Source organism: Salmo salar, chromosome ssa03 (genome assembly GCF_905237065.1).
Source record: "Salmo salar chromosome ssa03, Ssal_v3.1, whole genome shotgun sequence".
Classification (NCBI taxonomy): Eukaryota; Metazoa; Chordata; class Actinopteri; order Salmoniformes; family Salmonidae; genus Salmo; species Salmo salar.
Genome location: NC_059444.1, coordinates 21864044 through 21885707, shown reverse-complemented (window position 1 = coordinate 21885707; position 21664 = coordinate 21864044). Strand labels below are relative to the sequence as shown.

Here is a 21664-nt window from a genome sequence, read left to right as displayed (position 1 = left end):
AAAATACAGTATATACATGTGATATGAGTAATGTACGATTTGTAAACATTATTAAAGTGGCATTGTTTAAAGTGACCAGTGATCCATTTATTAAAGTGTCCAAGTGATTTCACTGGATTAATAAATATGAAGCGTTTCCAAGCCCACTGGCGGGCAGTGGGAGAAGATGGAACGAGGTGGATTTTGGCCTACATTTATGCATATTTTCGTCATCAATGAAATATTTGACCACAATACAGTTTTCTGTTCCCAACACTAGAATGTGGACTTTAGCCTTTGCCAAAGTTTTAAAAATCGCGTTGTTTACAAGGAGCGCAAAGACGAATCGAGTTACTGCACACGCGCATTTCACAGAGTAGGCGTTCCCTAACGGAAATATGCAGATATTTTCTGGAATGGGCCAATAGGATCTCGCTATCTCGTGCTTGCTGCACGCTTACTTGCTTGTTCTGCCCACTATGACTCATCTGTTCTATGCTGATTTGATGAATGTCTTCTATGACAAAAACCATTACAAGCTGGTTTTGGGACAGATCAACGTCGCACATAATTTGATTGACAAGTAAGAAGCTGACTTCTTCCACTATTTCTTTGCTTACACTGATAATGTACACTGTTCAACTTGGTGTTCTCGTTCATGTGTTCTCCTTGCAGTGTTTCCAAAGACTATGTTTGACGGAAGTATGGGGATTCCCTGTACCGCTATAAACAACAGAAGCGTGCTGCTCTGGGTCGAATGTGCACCATCATGAAAAGACAGAAGCAAAGCTTGGAATACCTGGAACAAGGTAATCTTGTAGTTATTTACTTTGTTTGATGAAAGGCTTGTCATGCATGTCTGAAAATGTCTCTGGTTTGCATATACTAGAACAGTGTTTCCCAAACTCAGTCTTATTTTGGCTTTTGCCCAACTACACAGCAGAATCAAATTATGAAGACTTGGTGATTAGTTGATTATTTGAATCAGTTCTGTAGTGGTAGGGCAAAAACCAAAATGTGACCCCTTGGGGTCCCCAGGACCGACATTAGGAAACCCTGTACTAGAAGATACTTAAGACATTTGGCTCCGGTTGTCATTGTTGATGTCTTGTTTACATTGTTGTTTTACTAGTGCGCCAGCATCTTTCCCGGTTTACAAACGATTGATCCCAATACTCGGACTCTACTGCTTTGTGGATATCCCAATGTGGGCAAGTCTAGTTTAATCAACAAGGTATACATCGCTATTGCTCTTATTCTTTGTCATGTCAATGGTTGATACAACCTTGCTGTGGAAATTGTGTTTATAATACAGTGTTCAATGGTTGCATGGCACAATTTGAGCAACCATTGTTAGAGGCATTGCGATAAGTTTCTTGTCTGCTTTGCTGCACGACGGATCACGCTTATCTTGGTCAGATCGTAATTATAAAATGTGTCAATGGCTTACCTGGTTAAAGGCAAATGGAAATAAATAGGTTTAGGTTTATTTGAACATCTTGTTACGTTTGCAGAACATGGATAAAATGTGTCATAAAATTAGGGTTGCACATTTTGGAGAATATTCAGAGGTGGAAACTTTCGGTGGGAATTAATGGAAATATATGCAAATTAATATTAATACCATTTCATTATAGATGGTTTTTGCATTGGATATATTTACCTTATCATATGGGGACAGAAACATAAACCTTTTAGCTTATCATAAGTAGACATAATTGCAAATGATTAAATCCTTCCAATAGAAAAAAAAATGTAGTTACGAATTCAACTTTAATTAAATGAGGTGACTCTTCACATGGGATGATTTCACTGAACAACAAAAGAAAGGGAATATTGAATGATTCCCAATGATCCATTGCATCTCCCAAAAACGTTTTCAACATAAAGCATGATAAAGCATGTCTGGTTGGAGAGGTGTATGCTGGGCAAAGAACATTCAGAAATCTCTTACGATGCACATTGCCTGTGAGCATCAGAGGTGAACCAGTTGCATACACAGCTCGAGCAAGACATTATTCTGCATTTCTCTGACTACGTTCCTCCATTGAGTCCAAAAAAATTCTGCTTCCAGGAGGACCATGAGCTGTTGCTATCGATAAGATGTCTGATTAATCATTTTCACCCTGAATAAAAGTAGAGGGACTTTTGTCAGAGGTTGCTTGTTGTGAGCGCTGAGGGAACTTTATGCACTTGGCCAGATGATTCTGCATCTTTGTTGCATTCTTCACATATGATTTGGCACAGTACTTGCAAATGTACATCGCTTTGAAATGTCTCCACACATCAGCTAGTGCCCGTGGCATTTTCCTGTAAAGATTAGAAAAAAATGAGTAAAAAAACCCGAATACAATTCCATGTACAGATAAATAGTTAAGCAGTTAAATTAAACAACTCCTTTGTAAGATAAATGTTTTAAAATGAAACATGTATTGAAACAGGTGAATTATCACTCTTCAGTTAGCAGGCTCAAGCAAGCTAAAACCCACATGGTAGAAAAAACAAGCTAGCTGAAATTGTTAACAAGTTAGAAATTATTTAAACACACTTTGCTGTAGGCTACTATTTACTAGTAAACAAAAAAATTATGTATGTCATATATATTCACCCCACCCAGTATTGTAATCAAAACTTACCAGAAAGCATGTAGTCCTTGGCTCAGACGGTGTAGTAGTGTGGGCTCAATAGCATCTCATTAGTGTGCAAGATCTTGAGAATCAGCTGTATATGTGATGGAACAATGCACTGTGGATGCAGAGGGTTGCAATTCCATTGAATCGGGGATAGTTTACCCAAAATATGCCACAAGACCTAGAATTGCCTTGTGTATCCTACAAAAAAAAGTTTCACTGTTATAAGCTAACTTTTTGATGAATTTTAAGCAAAATTCCCAAAATTCACGGGCTTAACTTCCCATGGAACATTTCCGGAAAGTTTCCGACCCTTTGCAACCCTACATACAATACATTGTAGTAGTGCAAGAAAAGATGTTGACAGAGCTGAACTGTCTTTCCAAGGTCACCAGAGCTGATGTTGAAGTCTAGCCCTACGCCTTCACCACCAAGTCCTTGTTCGTCGGCCACATGGATTACAAATACCTTTGTTGGCAGGTAACATGATGCACTTACATGATCCTCATGCCAGCTATCTCTGGCTGGAATACTTTGGGAAGAGGTGTGTGTACATACATATATGCATGCATACATACATACACACATACAGTACCAGTCAAAAGTTTGGACTCCTACTCATTCAAGGGTTTTTCTTTATTTTTACTATTTTCTACATTGTAGAATAATAGTGAAGACATCAAAATATGAAATAGCACATATGGAAACATCTAATAACCAAAGAAGTGTTAAACAAATCAAAATATATTTGAGATTCTTCAAAGTAGCCACCCTTTGCCTTGATGACAGCTTTGTGCACTCTTGGCATTTTTTCAACCAGCTTCACCTGGAATGCTTTTTCAACAATCTTAAAGGATTTCCCACATATGCTGAGCACTTGTTGGCTGCTTTTCCTTCACTCTGCGGTCCAACTCATCCCAAATCTCAATTGGGTTGAGGTTGGGTGATTGTGGAGGCCCGGTCATCTGATGCAGCACTCCATCACTCTCCTTCTTAGTCAAATAGCCCTTACACAGCCTGGAGGTGTTTGGATCATTGTCCTGTTGAAAAACAAATGATATTCCCACTAAGCTCAAACCAGATGGGATTCCGTATCGCTGCAAGTGTGCCTTGAAATCTAAATAAATCACTGACAGTGTCACCAGCAAAGCACCCCCACGCCTCTTCCGTTCTTCACGGTGGGAACCACACCTGCTGAGATCAACCTTTCAACTACTCTGCGTTTCACAAAGACACAGCGGTTGGAACCAAAAGTCTTGTGTGGTACCCACTGAGCAGCATGGAGGTGTGATGGTGTGGGGGTGCTTTGCTGGTGACACTGTCAGTGATTTTAGAATTCAAGGCACACTTAACCAAGAACTCAATGGTCACTCTGACAGAGCTCTGGAGTTCCTCTGTGGAGATGGGAGAACCTTCCAGAAGGACAACCATCTCTGCAGCACTCCACCAATCAGGCCTTTATGGTAGAGTGGCCAGATGGAAGCCACTGCTCAGTAAAAGGCACATGACAGCCTGCTTGGAGTTTGCCAAAAGGCACCTAAAGACTCTCAGACCATGAGAAACAAGATTCTCTGGTCTGATGAAACCAAGATTGAATTATTTCGCCTGAAAGCCAAGCGTCACGTCTGGAGGAAACGTGGCACCATCCCTACAGTGAAGCATGATGATGGCAGCATCATGCTGTGGGGATGTTTTTCAGCAGCAGGGACTGGGAGACTAGTAGGGATCGAGGCAAAGATTAATGGAGCAAAGTACAGAGAGATCCTTGATGAAAACCTGCTCCAGAGTCCTCAGACTGGGGCGAAGGTTCACCTTCCAACAGGACAACGACCATAAGCACACAGCCAACAGAGGAGTGGCTTCGGGACAAGTCTCTGAATGTCCTTGAGTGGATCAGCCAGAGCCTGGACTTGAACCCCATCGAACATCTCTGGAAAGACCTGAAAATAGCTGTGCTGCAGCGCTCCCCATCCAACCTGACAAAGCTTGAGAGGATCTGCAGAGAAGAATAGGAGAAACTTTCGAAATACAGGTGTGCCAAGCTTGTAGCGTCAAACTCGAGGCTGTCATCGTCGCCAAAGGTGTTTCAACAAAGTACTGAGTAAAGGGTCTGAATACTTATGTAAATGGGATATTTAAGTTTTTCCTTGTGTTTTTTTTGTGCAGAATTTTCTAAACTTGTTTCTGCTTTGTCATTATGGGGTATTGCGTGTAGATTGATGTGGGACGGGACAAATTAATCCGTTCTAGAATAAGCCTGTAACCTAACAAAATGTGTAAAAAGTCAAGGGATCTGAATACTTTCCGAAGGCACTGTACACATTAAGTACCCTTTGTAGGTCTGTGATGGATAACCTCTACCACAGTATCTGAAACCTTCAATAAAATACCCTGTGTAGTGTAAGTTTCTCTTTCAATCGCCAGGAGTTGAATATGAGTAACACCTGGACCATTTCATGTATAGCTAACTCCATATTTGGCCGTAGGTGGTTGACACCCCAGGGATCTTGGACCACCCTTTGGAGGAGAGGAACACCATTGAGATGCAGGCCATCACAGCCCTGGCGCATCTGCGTTCTGCCGTGCTCTACGTGATGGATGTCTTCGAGCAGTGTGGCCAAGCCCTAGAGTAGCAGTACGAGCTCTTCAACAACATTCGGCCCCTCTTTGCCAACAAGGTCAGAGGTCATGTGTTATGGAGGCACCATTGATTTAAAACTGCATTACAAATTACACACTACTCCATTTATAGTGCATTACTTTTTACCAGGGTCCATAGGACTCTGGTCAAAAATAGGTTGCTATTTAGGGACTATATATTGAATAGGGTGGGATAAAATATGTGAGTACCATGGATGACTTTTTAAATGTAGCTGTAATGTCTATTGTTGTAGGCTTGTGAGTAACAGTCAACAGTTGTGCAAAAGTCAGAATCTTTCCCTTTTAAAGCACTCTGCTAAAATTGTGGGGGTGACGCCTCAAGCTTTCTATCCTTCCTTGGGTACACCAAGGAAGGGTAGAAAGGCTAGGACGGACTGCTTTCTTAATGTCCTTTGTCTCAAGGCGCAGTGCTACATTATTTCTCTGAAAATGCCAAGGCATGTAAAAAAACAAACTCTGCAAGGTTTTTTATTTAATTAAATATCGTCATTTTTTCTCTAGCCTTTGCTCATTGTGGCTAACAAGTGTTATGTCAAGAAGATGTGACCTCACTGAGCAAGACCAGGTTCTTAGTTTTGTTCATGCTTATTGCTAACCTATTCTCTTTACTTTGGCTTTATTTCTTTCCCTAGTTTACTTTGTCATCCTCTTTCAAGATGGGACTTGCTTATCAAGGTTTCCTGCTTTGTTCTTTCAGAAAATCTTTGCTGACCTTACTGCAGAGGGCATCCCTGTCATTGAAACCAGCACTTTGACTGAGGAGGGCGTGATAATGGTGAAAACAGAGGTGAGCAGTGTAGTCCACTCTTCTGATAACTAACCATTTGTTAGTAACAAGTGTTATGTTTTGTGTTTTTCTCTATTTGTACGGAAGTCCGGAGAGGACATATGAATAATACATTTAAAAAAGTTGATCAACTTATTTATCTCATGATCACTGCATAACAGAAGTTGTTTTGTCAAGATCACGAGACAATCAAAAGTACTACACATCACACATTAATTTGTTGAGATACACAATAACCACTTCATCAAGGAGCCCCGTGGCTGCGTTGGTTGCACTGCGCTGGTGTAGCAATCAACAAAACCGTATGCGCTAATCTGCTGTGGGCTGTGCCACCTCAGCCGTTCTGTTGGTCATCAATACGTTCACTCCTATTTAGAGTTTATCTCGTGATCTCGACAAAACAACTTTTGTGTAGTAATCATGAAATAAATAAGGTGATCTCGACATAACGAGGGAACTATTTTCTTTCTTCATATGTCCTTTCTGGACTTCTGTCATTTGTTTTTAATAATTCGTACTAACATTTTCCTGAATTTCAGGCCTGTGACAAACTTCTGGCCGATCCTGTCGATGGCAAAATGAAGGGCAAGAAGGTGCATGATGTTCTCAACAGATTGCAGTTAGCAGTGCCTGCTAAGAGGGACAAGAAGGTAGGCAAAATGCTATACTTTCTGTAGAGGTGCATGTCTTTCCACCCTTAGTGATTTGCCCAAGTTAAACATGTATGCATGATTTTACTAATGTTTACATTTTTTTTTAATGGTATATAAATTTGAATGTGAACAGGGGAAATTGGGCATGTCCTTTTAAGTATGCTCATTAGACTGTTTTCTCAACACTAGGTGAGACCACCGTTCATTCCAGAGGGAGCTAGGATTGGCAGGAAAACAGTGGAGGTGGATGCACCCAAACGCAGAACAGTACGTCCATACATTATTAACACTTATAGAAGGATTATGTTGGAAAAGCCTTGGATGTAATCCGCTCACTCAAGTGGGTTATGTTGTGATAAATGTTCATTGTCAAGATCTAGCTGTCTTACTAAGGTATTATTTAATTAATTGCCAATTTCCATCATTGATTTACAGGGGAGGGAGATTGGAAATATATGCTGGACCTACAGAGTATGTATTTGGACATTGTCTCATTTATAAATGGCTTTCCTGGAGTGGTATTGTGTAAATGGTTATCAGGACACTAATTAGGTCAATTTTCTCTAATACTTAAAAAAAACCTTTTTTTTCTCCTTTTTTCAGAATATTGGGAACTGATGAATAAAGAGGAGAAATATGATGTGATTCCTGAAATATGGGAGGGTCACAACATTTCAGATTATATCGACCCTAAAATCATGAAGGTGAGTGGGGCGTGAATTGATGACCAGTATGGAAAGGATGTACTGACTAGAATGGGGTTGCCTGTTCAAGTGATTCCATGGAATCATTAACTTGAATGGGGGTGCCTGGTCTATTCATTCAAATTCTATGGTGTCACCGCCCTAAACGTCTCTCTCATGCCCATACAGAACCTGGAGGATCTGGAGGAGGAGCTGAAGGAGAAGGCAGGGGAGTATGAGACTGGTGAGGATCAGGAGATGCAGATCCGCCAGCTGGCCCAGAACTGTCAAGAAGGTGATGTGGATGGAGATCTTGTTTATATGAATATAACTTTTACAGTTCATCTTGTTTTATAGCCTGTCTTTTAAAAAAACTATTATACCTTTTACAGGTTGAAAGAAATGGGAGACCTTGGTCTGGACATGACTGGCAAAGATGATGTATGTAAAAGACAATATATTTTCACATGCTACAGATGTTATGCTGTAGTGCAGGGGTCTAAATCAGTACCTGAATAGAGCGGAATAATGAAAAAAGCATTGGAACTGGCTTCGCGGTCCGGAGTTTAGTTTGAGGGCTGTAGTGTATTCTCACATTTCTGCTCATGTCCATTCAGAGCCACTATGCGGTGAATGCCCGTAGATCCCGGAGTGTTGGTGTTGGCAAGAAACGCAAGCGTGTGGCATCCATAGCGCCCACCTCTCGAACCCGCAGCCAGAGTGCCTCTCGTCCCCCACGCGACCAATCTGGTGTTCGTGATCCTAAGGTTTGTGATGGCTATTTAGAGAGTTGGCCAATCCGGTTTATGCATTATGATGCATTTACCTGACACTTCAACATTCTATGGCAGCCATGTTTGCTCCCCATTACGATTACATGGGGAATGTACAAAAACATACTATAAAACTGAATGTCTAGAATGAGCATTATAGTGCATTTACATCATACTACAACATTATATGGCAGCCATATTAGCTCCCCATTAAAATGACTTGGGGGAATAGTTAAATAATGCTATGTAACTGAATGTATAGAATTAGAACAATATTCTAAAAGTTGGCATAACTCTCTAAATGTATAGTTCTGGGCTACTCTATCTTTTCCTGTCATCAGGTGAATTGGGTTGTGTTAAAAATATGCATATTGGGAAAGTGTTAGTCCACTGGCTAAAAAAATAGTCTGAGGAGATGTTATGATTGTGTGTGTCTGAAGTGGCACCCTATTATGGATCCAGGTCAAAAGTACTGCTCTATATAGGGATATGAGTGACATTTGCGACACAACCTGTGTTTTGCGGAGGATTTACTGAAAGTATGTTTTCCTGTATAGATGGCGAAGAAGGCCAAGAAGTTGATGAAGAGCCAACAGAAGGACATGAACTGCCAGGGGAAGAAGGGAGAGGCAGACAGACATGTATTTGACCTCAAGCCAAAACCTCTTTTGTCTGGCAAGAGAAAGTCCGGAGCAAACTATCACAGATAAAGGCATTGATCGATGAGGTTTGACCTTTTTTCAGTGTAATCCAGCTTCTGTCGGAATTGTATACTTTTTCACTGGAGTAAATCTGAAAATAAATGTTTGCCCTTTTCTGAATTATCTTTCATCATATTGAGGTAATGAGTGACACAAGTAATATTCCTGGTTTTGGAAAGCTGCGTAGTGGAGCACAAACCTCAATTCACCACAAGGTACCAGCAATTTTAGTGGTAGTTTGACTTCTGTGTCACTTACATGAACACCCACAGTCAAAGCTTCCAGTTGCTGTGGCTACCAATTGTGATAAAAATAAGCTCAAAGGGCATTCAAGTGAAGTGTACTTGAATTGTAAACTGTAAATGGAACGTATTGCCTTAACTCCTAGAATCCATCAATTGTATTGCTTTGGTGTAGCTAGAAACAAAGAAGATGACGGTGTGTGCAGCGTAACAGTTAAGTCCTCTCAATAAATGTGAGTTTATTCTACTGTGTACACTGCAGTGGGGGAAGTGATTACATGTATAAACAAAAATGTGTCTCACTAGTGCTTTATTAAAAATAAATTTGAATCATTTACTATCTTATGCTGCCTGTTCATCCCAGTGTGATGAAAAAGAAATATATCTACAATTTTAGGAAAATCATAGATTGTGTATATGAGAAAAATATTTTGGTCCTACATGACTCATGGGGTTTGTCCAAAGAGAGTGTTTAAAAACAAAAATTGGGTAAGGGACCCGGAAGTAGGCGTAACTTCCTTCGGTGGCTCGGATGAAATGGCCAGTCAGTTAGCTGCTATCTGTTTGACAGTGGGTAGCTGCATAGACTGTCAAAAGAAGGGAAGCTAGACGTGAACAAGAACCTCAGTAAATATTTTTTTCTCGTAGATAATGGTAAAGGGGTTTATCGCAGAATAAATATCAGAGCGACTTGGAACAAATATCTGGATTTCTAGTATTGTAAGTATATATGTATTCCTTTTTATTTTCTTGTAACGTTATGTGCACGGTTCTCTGCTAGCGAGTTCGCTAGCTCGGTACGTCAATTCAGTTAACTAGTTAGCGTCGTAGTAGGTCGCACCTTACCTATTTTTAAATTTATTTTTGTCAATTTGGGTATACATTTTGTGCAAAATAACTAGCTAGATAGTAGACAGTCCTCGTTCTGTCACCTCAGTAATATCAATGAAAATTTGTCAGATGGGTCGCATGAGTTATTTTGCGTCATATCTAGCTAACTAGGTAGTTTGACAGCTAGCTAGTCTGGTTAACTACGTTCTTACTAGGGGGATCAGGCAGGGTGGCTTGACAGGGATTGGTTTTTAGGTTACTCGTCAACAGTAATTGTTAACTTGCAGTAACGTTTGTTAGTATGTATTGTGTCACATTCTTTGAACGTTTTCAGTCCTGACATCAGTCCTTCACACACCCCTTCAAGGGCAACATGATTCCAATATTGACATGCGGACATCACCTAGTTGTTATCAGTCATCATATGAAGTTAATCTAACGTTTTAGTTATTCCATTTATTTTATGATGACTCCAGTAACTGTCAGACATGCTCAGAGTCTTCAAGATGTCCTCTTTAAATCAATGACAATGCCCCTAGGAGCTGTAAAGATATGAATGAGAATATGAGAAATACTGTTTGCATGTGGGGTATGTGTACCTGAACACCTCCAAAGGCAACAGTATATACTACAATCTTTGGCCATACTGACTAAGGAAGACACTCTTAGTATGGATAGGGTCTTGTGTAAAGACCTCTGGAATATCTCTGAACTAATATAGCAAATCATTTTAACCATGTACTCTACTTCCTCCTTTACAGTTTCACATAGAAAGGTTGGGAGTCTATGAGGAGGGATGCCTGTCGAAAGTGGAAGCAGTGCAGCCTCTCGCCAGGCCAAGCAGAAGCGCAAGTCCCACAGCCTGTCCATCCGCCGGACCAACAGCACAGAGCAGGAGCGCACAGGTTTACAGAGGGAGATGTTGGAGGGACAGGTGGGGACTGGGCTGGGGGGGAGCATGAGAACAATACACAGATTAGCAGAGTTTTAATTTGCTTTTGTCCAGCTGAATGTTGTCAACATGAACACAAACCAGGATATCCTTGTCAGATTGCAAAATTGTATAGAATAGAATGATGCAATCAATATGTCTGTGGAAGTTGTGTTCTTATCTTGGGTGCACTAATGGCCCTGTCGTTTGAACCAATTGGTTCGCTAGTCTAAAGTAGGCCTAATCCCTTTACACTGTGAACCATCAGTTTAGAGAACATGAAATGTGGTTGTGCTGTTTAACCATCAGAATTAATGTGTGCTCTTCTGTCCCTGATGATGCAAGTGGACTCAAGCTAATCTATTTCAACATCACTTAGTTAAGTCAATTATATGATATAAAGTGTATGGATGCAGTTATAAGAACAGAACATGTTCAGTTGAATGATACATTAGACTATATGAGATAAATAGCCAAAATATACTTTCCCCTATCATAAAATATAAATTAGCCTAACATTGATTTAGTAAACAGTTGTAATCCAAGTAGTAAGATAATGTAGCTATTTTTGTGGAATTATTTATTCAATTATCTTAGTTCTATGTTAGCTATTATAAGCTGGCTGGTTCGAGCTCTGAATGCTGATTGGCTGACAGCTGTCATACCACAGGTATGACAAAACATACATTTTTGCTGCTCTAATTTCGTTGGTAACCAGTTTATAATAGCAAAAAGGCACCTCGGGGTGTTTGTGGTATATGGCCAATATACCACGGCTAAGGGCTGTATCCAGGCACTCCGCTCTGCGCTTAAGAACAGCCCTTAGCCGTGGTATATTGGCCATATACCACACCCCCTTGGGCTTTATTGCTTAATTGTCTTCAGGCTTTCTACACTCCAACACTGAACAAACAGAATAAGATAAATTCTATGTCTGATCATTAAGGGCATGCCCAGAAGATAATTAAGGGGATGCCCAGATAATTAAGGGGATCAACTGTAAAATGCCACTTGCCTTTTTCAGTATGCCTTTTTCATAGTAGTGTATGTTTTCAGCTATTTTCTGCATATTATTGTGGTAGCATGTAGTATTACTTCAGAGGAATAATTCATCTTTCTCTTAAATTATTCGGGACATGGGGCAAACCACTTAATCCAACTTTTGTTTTTACTCTGGCTACTTTGATTAGTCTAACTCTGGTGATAATCTGCGTCACTATTTGAAACCTGAGGTAAGTTAGGTGTTCAGAAACACTGCAGCTGTGCCAGAATGTAGATTACCGGCCTCTCGAGTGGCACAGTGGTCTAAGGCACCGCATCGCAGTGCTAGCTGTGCCACTAGAGATTCTGGGTTCAAGTCCAGGCTCTGTCGCAGCCGGCCGCGACCGGGAGACCCATGGGGCGGCGCACAATTGGCCCAGCGTCGTCTGGGTTAGGGGAGGGTTTGGCCGGCAGGGATGTCCTTGTCCCATCGCGCACTAGCGACTCCTGTGGCGGGCCGGGCGCGGTGCACTCTTAACATGGTCGCCAGGTGTACGGTATTTCCTCCGACACATTGGTGCGGCTGGCTTCCGGGTTAAGTGGGCATTGTGTCAAGAAGTGGCTTGGCAGGATTGTGTTTCGGAGGACGCACGGCTCTCGACCTTCGCCTCTCCCGAGTCCGTACGGGAGTTGCAGCGATGAGACAAGACAGTAACTACCAATTGGATACCACGAAGTTGGGGAGAAAAAGGGGTAAAAAAAAAAAGAATGTAGAGTACCTTCTCAATAGCATACTAAATAGTTTAGGTGTAATGTAGTGTTCTCTCTCCCTAGGTTCATTCACACACTATGCATTTCCTTCCCCCTTGCCAAAACGTTCAGTTCTATTAAAGGGATTTTGGCAGTAAGGCTCTTTAACTACTTCCTCGGAGTCCGATGAACTCGAATATACCATTTTTATGTCAGCGTGCAGTTTGCGCTAGCGTAATGACAGTCTATGGGTATCTACGCTAACGCTAGTTAGCAATGGTTCGCAAAACTACCTCTTAACTTCTTTCACACAGAGACATAAAAATGGTGTCCGCAAGTTCATCTGACTCTGCGGAAAAATCCCGAAGTATCCCTTTAAATCTACAGCAAGCTTGATTCAACATGTTCTGTGCTCCTATCCAGAAAATCTGTTTTCAGTATTGCAAATCTCTCCATTGCTACTAGCGGAATGACATGCTAGCTGTTCCCATAGACTTCCAATCATTGAGCCAATTACTATCCATTTAAAAGCTTGTCTGTGTGTGTGTATGTATGTATATATATATATATATATATATATATATATTGTATTATTTTTGTATATGTATGTATAGTATTATTATGTATGTATGTATATGTATTATGTATGTATATATGTGTAATGTATATTTTTGTATTGTATAGTATGTATGTATATGTATGTATAGTATATATATAATGTATATGTATATGTGTGTGTATATGTATGTATATATGTATATATATATATATATATATATATATATATATATATATATATATATATATATATATATACTGCTCAAAAAAATAAAGGGACCACTTAAACAACACATCCTAGATATGAATGAAAGAAATAATCTTATTAAATACTTTTTTCTTTACATAGTTGAATGTGCTGACAACAAAATCACACAAATAATCATTGGAAATCCAATTTATCAACCCATGGAGGTCTGGATTTGGAGTCACGCTCAAAATTAAAGTGGAAAACCACACTACAGGCTGATCCAACTTTGATTGTAATGTCCTTAAAACAAGTCAAAATGAGGCTCAGTAGTGTGTGTGGCCTCCACGTGCCTGTATGACCTCCCTACAACGCCTGGGCATGCTCCTGATGAGGTGGCGGATGGTCTCCTGAGGGATCTCCTCCCAGACCTGGACTAAAGCATCCGCCAACTCCTGGACAGTCTGTGGTGCAACGTGGCATTGGTGGATGGAGCGAGACATGATGTCCCAGATGTGCTAAATTGGATTCAGGTCTGGGGAACGGGCGGGCCAGTCCATAGCATCAATGCCTTCCTCTTGCAGGAACTGCTGACACACTCCAGCCACATGAGGTCTAGCATTGTCTTGCATTAGGAGGAACCTAGGGCCAACCGCACCAGCATATGGTCTCACAAGGGGTCTGAGGATCTCATCTCGGTACCTAATGGTAGTCAGGCTACCTCTGGCGAGCACATGGAGGGCTGTGCGGCCCCCCAAAGAAATGCCACCCTACACCATGACTGACCCACCGCCAAACCGGTCATGCTGGAGGATGTTGCAGGCAGCAGAACGTTCTCCACGGCATCTCCAGACTCTGTCACCTCTGTCACGTGCTCAGTGTGAACCTGCTTTCATCTGTGAAGAGCACAGGGCGCCAGTGGCGAATTTGCCAATCTTGGTGTTCTCTGGCAAATGCCAAACGTCCTGCACGGTGTTGGGCTGTAAGCACAACCCCCACCTGTGGACGTGGGCCCTCATACCACCCTCATGGAGTCTGTTTCTGACCGTTTGAGCAGACACATGCACATTTGTGGCCTGCTGGAGGTCATTTTGTAGGGCTCTGGCAGCGGAGGTAGCGGTCCTGCTGCTGGGTTGTTGCCCTCCTACGGCCTCCTCCACGTCTCCTGATGTACTGGCCTGTCTCCTGGAAGCGCCTCCATGCTCTGGACACTACGCTGACAGACACAGCAAACCTTCTTGCCACAGCTCGCATTGATGTGCCATCCTGGATGAGCTGCACTACCTGAGCCACTTGTGTGGGTTGTAGACTCCGTCTCATGCTACCACTAGAGTGAAAGCACCGCCAGCATTCAAAAGTGACCAAAACATCAGCCAGGAAGCATAGGAACTGAGAAGTGGTCTGTGGTCCCCACCTGCAGAACCACTCCTTTATTGGGGGTGTCTTGCTAATTGCCTATAATTTCCACCTGTTGTCTATTCCATTTGCACAACAGCATGTGAAATTTATTGTCAATCAGTGTTGCTTCCTAAGTGGACAGTTTGATTTCACAGAAGTGTGATTGACTTGGAGTTACATTGTGTTGTTTAAGTGTTCCCTTTATTTTTTGGAGCAGTATATATACACACACACACACACACACACACACACACACACACACATATATATATATATATATGGCCAAACAGGTCCAGGTCCTGTAACCCAATAGGGGTTACAGTCCCCTTAGCACTATTAAATGATAAACTTTTCAGTGTCGTCTTGCAGGAATATTATGCTAAATATTTTCCTATTATACCACTGGGGCCCACACATTTTCAATTTGAAGTTTTGCTCTCATTGTAAACCAAAGGGTGAATTATTCTGTTATTTCTTTCTTATTTTACCAAAAATATGAATATTATCAATTTCTCCCCCATTTATGCATCTGCAGGATTCCAAATTGCCATTGTCTTTGAGAAGCAATCTTCTGGACCTGTTTGGCCAGATTGAGAGGGAGTTTGAAAACCTCTACATTGAAAACATTGAGTGTAAGTATAGCACACGAATTGGTGCATAACATTTCTATAGCTTTTTATGCGTGGTCATCATTGGAATGGATGTCACTTAGTAGGAATTCACCCTGTGTACACCACTAACCATATGTGAAAATGTGTTGATTGATATGTTTGATAATCCCATTTCTATTCATTTGCAGTGCGTAGAGAGATTGAAACACTGAACGATCGTTTGACAGCTGAAGGGCAAACCATCGATGGGGGAGATTTGACAAAGGGGGCACTTAAAACAAAAGGTTTATAGACAGTAGAATTTCCTTTGACGTTAGAAAGTTTAGCATTATTTCTGTTCAACACATGTTAATACTGCTGTGAAGGGCCTTAATGCCAAATAAAGAAAATTAGATAGGGATCCACAATATTTTGATTAGAGACTTCTGACTTCTTATTCTGTTCCATAATGTGCTCTCTCTTTACTCACAGCAAGTCATAGCACAAGTCAACTTTCACAAAAACTGAAGACCACTTATAAGGCATCTACAAGCAAGGTAAAATGTCTTATCTTTCTCTCTGACTTGCATGACGTTTAAAAGAAAAGGGTTAATATTGTTGAGTACCTACAACTAGTGCTGAGTGATTTAACTGAAATGTCGGTTATTTTTGGGGGTTTTAAAACAACTCATTGACTCAAGTCGGTGACATTTATTTGAAATCGATTTCTTTCAGTTTTTGCTGTGTGATGAAGTAGGGAAATGTAGTTTGCAACAGGCCAATATTCTACATAGTTTAGCTCAGAAAATATGGTAATTAACTGCAATGCCCATAATCCATTGCACGCCTACTTGTCCGGTCTGTGTTTCTTTTACGCCGTTAGGTTAGAGTGGGGCAGACATGGAGAGAGAAGGGACAGAATGTGTGATCCTGAGGGATGTAATATATACAACAACTTAAATATTTTATTAAAGATAAGTAATGTAAATAAATGATGGTTGTTAGGTGATAATCAGTAGTTGGCAGTCACTACCATCATGAGACTTTATTCTGTTACAACATTCAACCCACATAATATATAGTACATTTAATGTAAAAAAAATAAAAAAAAATGATCGAAATCAAAAACCGTGATTCTTTAAAAAAATGTATCGATCCTGAAACCAAACACTAATCGCTCAGCACTACTTACAATCTAGTTGTTCTCTATTACAATCATTATTTTGGCAAAGGGGTGACTTAGAGGGGACAAAGCCCACTGTTCTATTGAAACACAATCTTAGATGAAAATTCTATTTATTTTTGAGTAAATGGATATAAGGATATATTTAAAATACAATCACTTTAGGTTTGTATTGTATGTGAAGTTTTCATTGAACAGTAGATATGAAAGTGGTGATATTGTCAATTTATTTATATTTTTTACCTGTGCCATAGCGCTCACATTCTTTCCATGGCAAAGTAGGTGATGGACCTCTTCTCACCTTTACTGTGGGAAACATTGTGGAGGTGTGGGGTAGAGACTCATGGGTAACAGGTTCTTCATGTCCCCCGTGTCCCCCCCACCGCTATGCATGAGCAGCGCAGCCATGGAGGTGATGCACCATCTCTAAGACACTTGGTGATTGAAATGTATGACTTGTTGTTTTCTAGACTAATTTCAGTGAGACATATTAAAGACACTAATTGATATCTCCCTAACCAAAGCTTTCTAAGCAATTAAGGCTACGCATTTTGTTTTTTGTTTGTTTCTGCATTCACTAGAATGCATTTCCATTGGATTTCCAAGCTGTAAAGCACTTAGGCCGAAAGGTTGTCATGATCTCTGTGAAATGTCTTGAGCTTCAATGTCTTAAAGGGATACTCAGAGATTCTGACATTTTTATGTCTTTGTGTGCAGTATGAAGTAAGTTGAGGTAGATTCGCGAGCCAGTGCTAACTAGCATTAGCGCAATGACTTGAAGTCTACAGATACAGTAGCATGCGCTTGCGTACCTGTAGACTTCCTGTAGCATTGCCAGAATCTCGCAGTATCCCTTTAATGACTAATGGTTTTAGGTGAAAGGGCATTTGTGGGCCTTTTTTTTGTTTCCCAGTCAGTGCAATGACCGATGATATTGTGCCCTTTCTATCATTTACATTTTAGTCATTTAGGTGAAAAAACCTACCACAGTTACTGAAATTAGACTTCTTTGAAGTAGCCGCTATCATGGCAACAGTGTGATGGTCTGTTAGGAACAGCTTGGTTTTACCTCGTTGAGCATCAGCCTGTTGATTTTCAGTTGCAGCCAGTCACACAATCTCATTACCAGAAAGAACTAGCCTATTCCTCTATAGCTCAGTTGATAGAGCATGGTGCTTACAACACCAGGATAGTGGGTTCGATTCCTGGAACCACCTGTACATAAAATGTATACACGCTTAACTGTAAGTCCCTTTGGATAAAAGTGTTTGCTAAATGGCTATTATTATTATTATTCACAAACAATAAGTTAGGCTGATGGCTTGCTCTGTTCAATGCATGCTATTAAACCGTGCATTCATTGCATTCAATGTTAAAACATTTATGATCTATATGTCATTTTCAGAAATGCTTATTGGAAGGCCTCAAGCAAACACTAATCCTTTCTTGAAGTGCTGATGATTACTGATGTAAAACAAGCAACAATTTGATATGCTCATTGCAGACCATTCACTGTCTGAATAGGCTATAGCCCATAAACTGGGTCAGGGAGCCATAGATATTTGGCCAGTTTCTACCTGCGGATTTAATGATGCTTTGCAGAATCTAACACACTGCCTGTTGCCTAATGGTTAAATATAGCATGTTACGCCAGTGTTACGTCTAAATTGGTTCTGCAATCCTTAACAGCTCTTTGATTATAAACTGAACTGCTATCTTTTCTATGGCATCCATTCACGACTGACTGTTAATAGCGCTTCATTTAGTTTATGCACACCTTTAAAATGCTATTTCATAGGAACTGTGTATTAAATCAGACCTGTGAACATTTAGAATGTCTATATGTATGTTAGTCCTGAAATGTTTTTTCTCAACTGATTTGATATTAATTTATTTTGTATTACACTGTCACATGTATCTCGCACCAAAGCCTCAGGGGGCGTCCCAAATGGCTCTGGTCAAATGTAGTGCATTATTTAGGAAATAGGGTGCTATTTGAGAGAGACCCTCAGCTACTGTATCTGCAGATGTTTTATCTGTGCAGCCCAGAGAGACCCAGAGCTGCTGCTGCTATGTGTGGATAGGCTGCTCTGCTGCTGGCTTGTTCTGTGCTTACAAACAACCCCTGGTTTAACAATCGCTGAAAACCAACTGCAACTTAACAAATCAAAGTTTTGGGTAACATTTTGGTCTTCGATCGTACCATTATGCTGTTACTAGGCCTATATGTTTACTGTAAGTTCACATAGGGTTGAATTTACACTTTAATTTCCATAGTTTTCTCAAGGATGATTTTATGTTTTTTGTATGTGGTTGCAATATTCTGGTTTTCCAGAAATCTGTTTTGAGGATTTTGGATTTCTTGGTTATTCCCTGTTGATTCTGGGAATCTTTCAACTGGGATTTCTGGGACACCTGGGGATTTTTGGAAAGTTACTAGTGTTTTGCAGCCCTGTTTTATGTATGTTGTTGAATTATTTTGGTGAGATAACTGACCTGCTACTTTATGCCCTCATGCTTTTACAGTGGGAACTTATTTAGTGGTTTGTTTCAAACACCTGCCACTCTGAAGTCCCAACTTGTTTTATTTCCATTTTAGATGTAAACATGGATACTGACTGATGGTTTTACCTTATATTGCTTAATATGTTCTTTATCCCCTCTTATTTCTTTCACAGCTTTGCATTTAAAATTAGTTTTGATTAATGCTGCATATTGATTGTGCCCCCAACATGGTACTGAGGTGATGTGAATAAATAAATAATGACGATTGTGTGCCAAATGGCACCCTATTCGCTAATATAGTGCACTATTTTTGATCAGAGCCCTAAAGAAGTGTGCTATATAGGGAATATGGTGCCATTTTGGACATAGCCTAAAGCAACCTAAACTTCTTAGCCATCGCAGAGGTATCACGCTAACTGTTTGGAATCCTAATGACCCTGTGACCCCCACCCACCCAGTGCTGCTGTCCCTCCCTGCTTCCATTTATGCTTCCTCCTCTTCATTCACCTGTGTGTTAACACCATCTCCTGTTTGCTGCCCTTCAGATCGTTTCCAGTTTTAAAGCCACCACGTCCAGAGCCGTGTGCCAGCTGGTCAAGGAGTATGTAGGTCACAGGGATGGCATATGGGACCTGAGTGTCACCAGGACACAGCCCGTGGTGCTGGGCACAGCTTCGGCAGGTAGATCGCTACAGTACATCCCAATGCCATTGTGGCAGGGTTGCAAAATTCCAGTTAATTTCCCCAAATTCCCTGGTTTTATAGAAATCCCCGATGTAAGGTTCCTGGAATCAGGAGGAAATAAGTAGGAGAAACATAAACCTCCCACCAGCATTTCTGGAAATTCTGTCAAGTTTTTGCAAGCTAGAATTTTGCAAGCCTAGCTAGCTACAGTGCTTCCCAATGTCTTGGCTGCTGGCCTTATTGTCCTCCTGGCCCAAGACTAACAATCATGTTATTGAGTCACAGTAATGTTCAGCCTAATAGCGCTTTAAAATTCACTGCAGACTTTGGTTTAATATTCAATCCATTTAACTGTCAACATGTGTATGTTAAGGTTGTGATAAAGCGATCATAAGGTCTAGTAATGATTGCCTTCAGACCGGAGAGCATATTGTGCTTTTAATACGCTAAGAGGGGGCAAATGTAATTTGGCAATGGTTACAGTATGATGGTAGTGCTAGCTGAATTAATCATGATCTGTATCCCAAATGGCATGCTATTCCCTATTTAGTGCAATACTTTTGACCAGGGCCCATAGTGCTTCTGGTCAAAAGTAGTGTTTATATTGGAAATAGGGTGCCATTTGAGACTCTCAAAGGATTACAGTATGAAGCTAGCGTGGCCTAAATGACGCCTACTGTTCTAAGCCACTGTGTGTGTACACCACGTGTCTGTCCACAGATCACAGTGCCATGCTATGGAGCATCGAGACCGGGAAGTGCCTCCTGAAGTATGTGGGTCATGCAGGATCAGGTAAAATACTGTTTTTATTTGATCCATGCTATGTGTAGTCATGAAGAAAGCGACTGGTCTAAATGATTCAGAGAGCGTCCCAAATGGCACCCTATTTAGAATCCCAAATGGCACCCAATTCCCTATATAGTGCAATACTTTTGACCAGAGCACTATGGGGCCCTGGTAAAAAGTAGTGTACTACAAATTAAGAAATCATTTGACTAAACGAAATAAAAATAAAAATTAACTATACTATGAAACAAAGATGAATGATAGTAAAAAAAAAGCTTTGGAGCACCTTAAATGACATTTTTTGGGGGAAAAAAGCCAACTCGGCTCCATCATTCATTGAATCAGATGGCTCATTCATCACAAAACCCACTGATATTGCCAACTACTTTAATTACTTTTTAATTGGCAAGAAAAGCAAATTCACGGATTATATGCCAGCAACAAATGCTGACACTACACATCCAAGTATCTCTGACCAAATTATGAAAGACAAGAATTGTAATTTTGAATTCCGTAAAGTCAGTGTGGAAGAGGTTCATTTTTTAGTTGTCTATCAACAATGACAAGCCACCGGGGTCTGACAATCTGGATGTAAATTTACTGAGGATAATAGCGGACGATATTGCCACTCCTATTTGCCACATCTTCAATTTAAGCCTACTAGAAAGTGTGTGCCCTCAGGCCTGGAGGGAAGCTAAAGTCATTCCGCTACCCAAGAATAGTAAAGCCCCCTTTACTGGCTCAAATAGCTGACCAATCAGCCTGTTTCCAACACTTAGTAAACTTCTGGAAAAAATTGTGTTTGACCAGATACAATGCTATTTCACAGTAAACAAATTGACAACAGACTTTCAGCACACTTAAAGGGAAGGACACTCAACAAGCACAGCATTTACACAAATGACTGATGATTGGCTGAGAGAAATTGATAATAAAATGTTTGTCAGGGCTGTCTTGTTAGACTTCAGTGCAGCTTTTGACATTATTGATCATAGTCTGCTGCTGGAAACATGTATGTGTTATAGCTTTATACCCCCTGCTATAATGTGGATAAAGAGTTACTTGTCTAACAGAACACAGAGGGTGGTCTTTAATGAAAGCCTCTCAAACATAATCCAGGTAGAATCAGGAATTCCCCAGGGTAGCTGTTTAGGCCCCTTGCTTTTTTAAA

General features: G+C 40.7%; 1 protein-coding gene across 8 annotated transcripts in view; it reads left to right on the top strand.

Annotated features, from left to right (window-relative positions):
* The first annotated feature begins 456 nt into the window (after positions 1-456).
* The window catches only part of LOC106599485 (WD repeat-containing protein 37), a 35153-nt gene continuing 13945 nt past the window's right edge, over positions 457-21664 (top strand). The window contains exons 1-19 of one of the 8 annotated variants that reach the window (XM_045714641.1): positions 457-562; positions 655-788; positions 2997-3089; positions 5096-5287; positions 5968-6057; positions 6597-6707; positions 6900-6977; positions 7146-7181; positions 7314-7414; positions 7583-7688; positions 7786-7834; positions 8011-8160; positions 8724-8893; positions 10702-10874; positions 15281-15377; positions 15545-15640; positions 15828-15892; positions 19569-19704; positions 20428-20499. In XM_045714641.1, the coding sequence (XP_045570597.1) occupies positions 10737-10874; positions 15281-15377; positions 15545-15640; positions 15828-15892; positions 19569-19704; positions 20428-20499 (604 nt within the window). In that variant the 5' untranslated portion in view covers positions 457-562; positions 655-788; positions 2997-3089; ... (9 more) ...; positions 8724-8893; positions 10702-10736. The other 7 variants (XM_045714644.1, XM_045714642.1, XM_045714640.1 and 4 more) reach the window with 7 other exon arrangements.